This window comes from Neophocaena asiaeorientalis, unplaced genomic scaffold, assembly GCF_003031525.2.
Source record: "Neophocaena asiaeorientalis asiaeorientalis breed wild unplaced genomic scaffold, Neophocaena_asiaeorientalis_V1.1 scaffold324, whole genome shotgun sequence".
NCBI classification, from domain to species: Eukaryota; Metazoa; Chordata; class Mammalia; order Artiodactyla; family Phocoenidae; genus Neophocaena; species Neophocaena asiaeorientalis.
In genome coordinates this window covers 150255-152372 of record NW_020172458.1, presented here as the reverse complement: position 1 = coordinate 152372, position 2118 = coordinate 150255, and the positions used below count along the sequence as shown (strand labels likewise).

The following is a 2118-nucleotide window of genomic DNA, read 5'->3' as shown; positions in this document are numbered from 1 at the left end:
ACTGGAGATGAGGCAAACATTTTTAAAGATGTAGTCTGACCTGAGTTTGAAAGTCCTTGTGTGCCATGTTAAGCAATGTGGTCTTTATGTGGACTTTAGGATGGGAAGTGATGTGATGGGGTGTGTGTTTTAGGAAGGGGAAATAGGGTGGCCAGGGGAGAATAGACTGAAGAGGCCAGAGGCTGAGGCTGGGAGGTCCATTAGGTGGCTGTTGCTGTAGTCTGGAATGAGTCTGCGGAATGAGACTAGAAGGCAGCTGAGGACAGAACCTTCTGGAACAGCTCCCTTCATGGGGGAGCAGAGGAAGAGAGGCTGTTGAGAGAGGCAAAGGATGGTTGGAGAGTTCAAGCCCTATCGATAGCCATAGTAACAGCAGCAGCCATTCACTGGGTACTTGCCACACACCAGGCACTCCACTGGGTGCCTGAGAAACTTGACACACTTCGGCCCCCGGCAGCCCTGAGTGCTTCGTATTATTATCCCCTGTTCTACAGATGGGAAGCTGAATAGTCTCATGGGAGCCAAGGGAGAGAACATTCCCACAAAGAAGGGATGGCCAGCAGCAGGGCAGGTACTGGTGAGGTGCGATATACGGACCCCAAGCTCCAGGGATTTGGCAGGTGACACTGGCTTTGTTTTTCTCACCAGTTACTCTCAGCCGCTGCATGAGGAGATCGCCCCGCACAAGAACCTCGAGCACCGCGATATTGTTCAGTACCTGGACTCTGTTTCCGAGGACGGCTACATTAAGATATTTATGGAGCAGGTGCCTGGGGGTGAGTAGTCACTGGTCTTCTGGTCTCATACCCTGAAAATCACGGATGAAAATATAATATGAACATCGTTATTCATCCTGCCGTTAAAAAGTGACAGACATTTGAGGTGTGGGAGACCATTTGTTTCCCAGAGGAGTTGGATACGGATTTTCCAGTGTCACATAAACAGTCTATTCCTGGTCTGGTAATTCAGTCATCAGATATTCATTGAGGATCTACTGAGTGCCAGCTGCTGGGCTGAGCACTAGAGACATAGAGATGAATAAAGCATAGTCTCTGGCCTTGAGGCCTTCACAGTCTAGGAGTTGAAATATGCTTTGGAGAAGAGGAAACGGAGGTGTTTTTAAATGACATTGCAAAATAACATGTTGACAGTGAAATTGAATACCAGTGCTTTATCCACAAGATCCCCAAAGGCAGACAGTAGAGTGCGAGGGTGGGAGTTCCTCAGGTCTGGAGCCAGCCATCTAGTTTGGTTTTTGTTTGTTTGTTTGTTTGTTTTTAATATTTATTTATTTATTTATTTGGCTGTGCTGGGTCTTAGTTGCGGCAGGCAGGCTCCTTAGTTGTGGCATGCGTACTCTTAGTTGAGGCATGCATGTGGGATCTAGTTCCCCGACCAGAGATCGAACCCGGGCCCCCTGCATTGGGAGCGCAGAGTCTTAACCACTGTGCCACCAGGGAAGACCCCAGCCATCTAGTTTGAGCTGGTCCCTCCATCTGCAAGCTGTGACCTCAGTTTTCTGACTGAATAAATGAATTTTAAAATTGGATTATTATTAAGTACTGTCATAGTTAGAATCGTAATAATTATTGGAGTCATAATGACACTATCTCAGTGGCTTGTTGGCTGGGGTAAGTGAGATAATGTTTGTAAAGCTCTCAAAAAGGTGCCAGGCAGAGAGCAAGAACCCAGTAGGTGCTCATTTTAAGAAAATAATGATAAAATGAATAGTAATCTGAATGCAAATATAAACACTTGAGTTAGAAATCTGTATTCATCCGTTCTTTCAACTCATAGTTACTAAGAGCCTGCCATTACATTAAAAACCTAACTATATGTCTTAAGAGTCAGGCAATGTGCTAGATTTTGATGACGTACAGTGTCTTCTTCCCTCAGATTGCTCATAGTCTAGCAGAAAATACTGATTTGCGTTCCAGACGTGAGGTCTTGAGGATGACCACAGAGCTGGAGATAGATGTGCACCTCCCCTTTTACAGATGGGGAAACTGAGGCCTAGCAAGGTCCCATAGCACTGTGTAAGGGCGACTATCTGATGCTGAGGGCCTGGACAGTAGTCTCTGAAACACAGGGTCAGAAGGGAGGGAAGGGAGGTTTTCT

At 46.4% G+C, this 2118-nt stretch overlaps 1 protein-coding gene across 1 annotated transcript in view; it reads left to right on the top strand.

Annotated features, from left to right (window-relative positions):
* MAP3K15 (mitogen-activated protein kinase kinase kinase 15) overlaps positions 1–2118 on the top strand; it is a 150593-nt gene that overhangs the window by 123695 nt on the left and 24780 nt on the right. Inside the window, 1 exon segment of the mRNA XM_024737994.1 lies at positions 649–790. Coding sequence (XP_024593762.1) covers positions 649–790 — 142 coding nt within the window.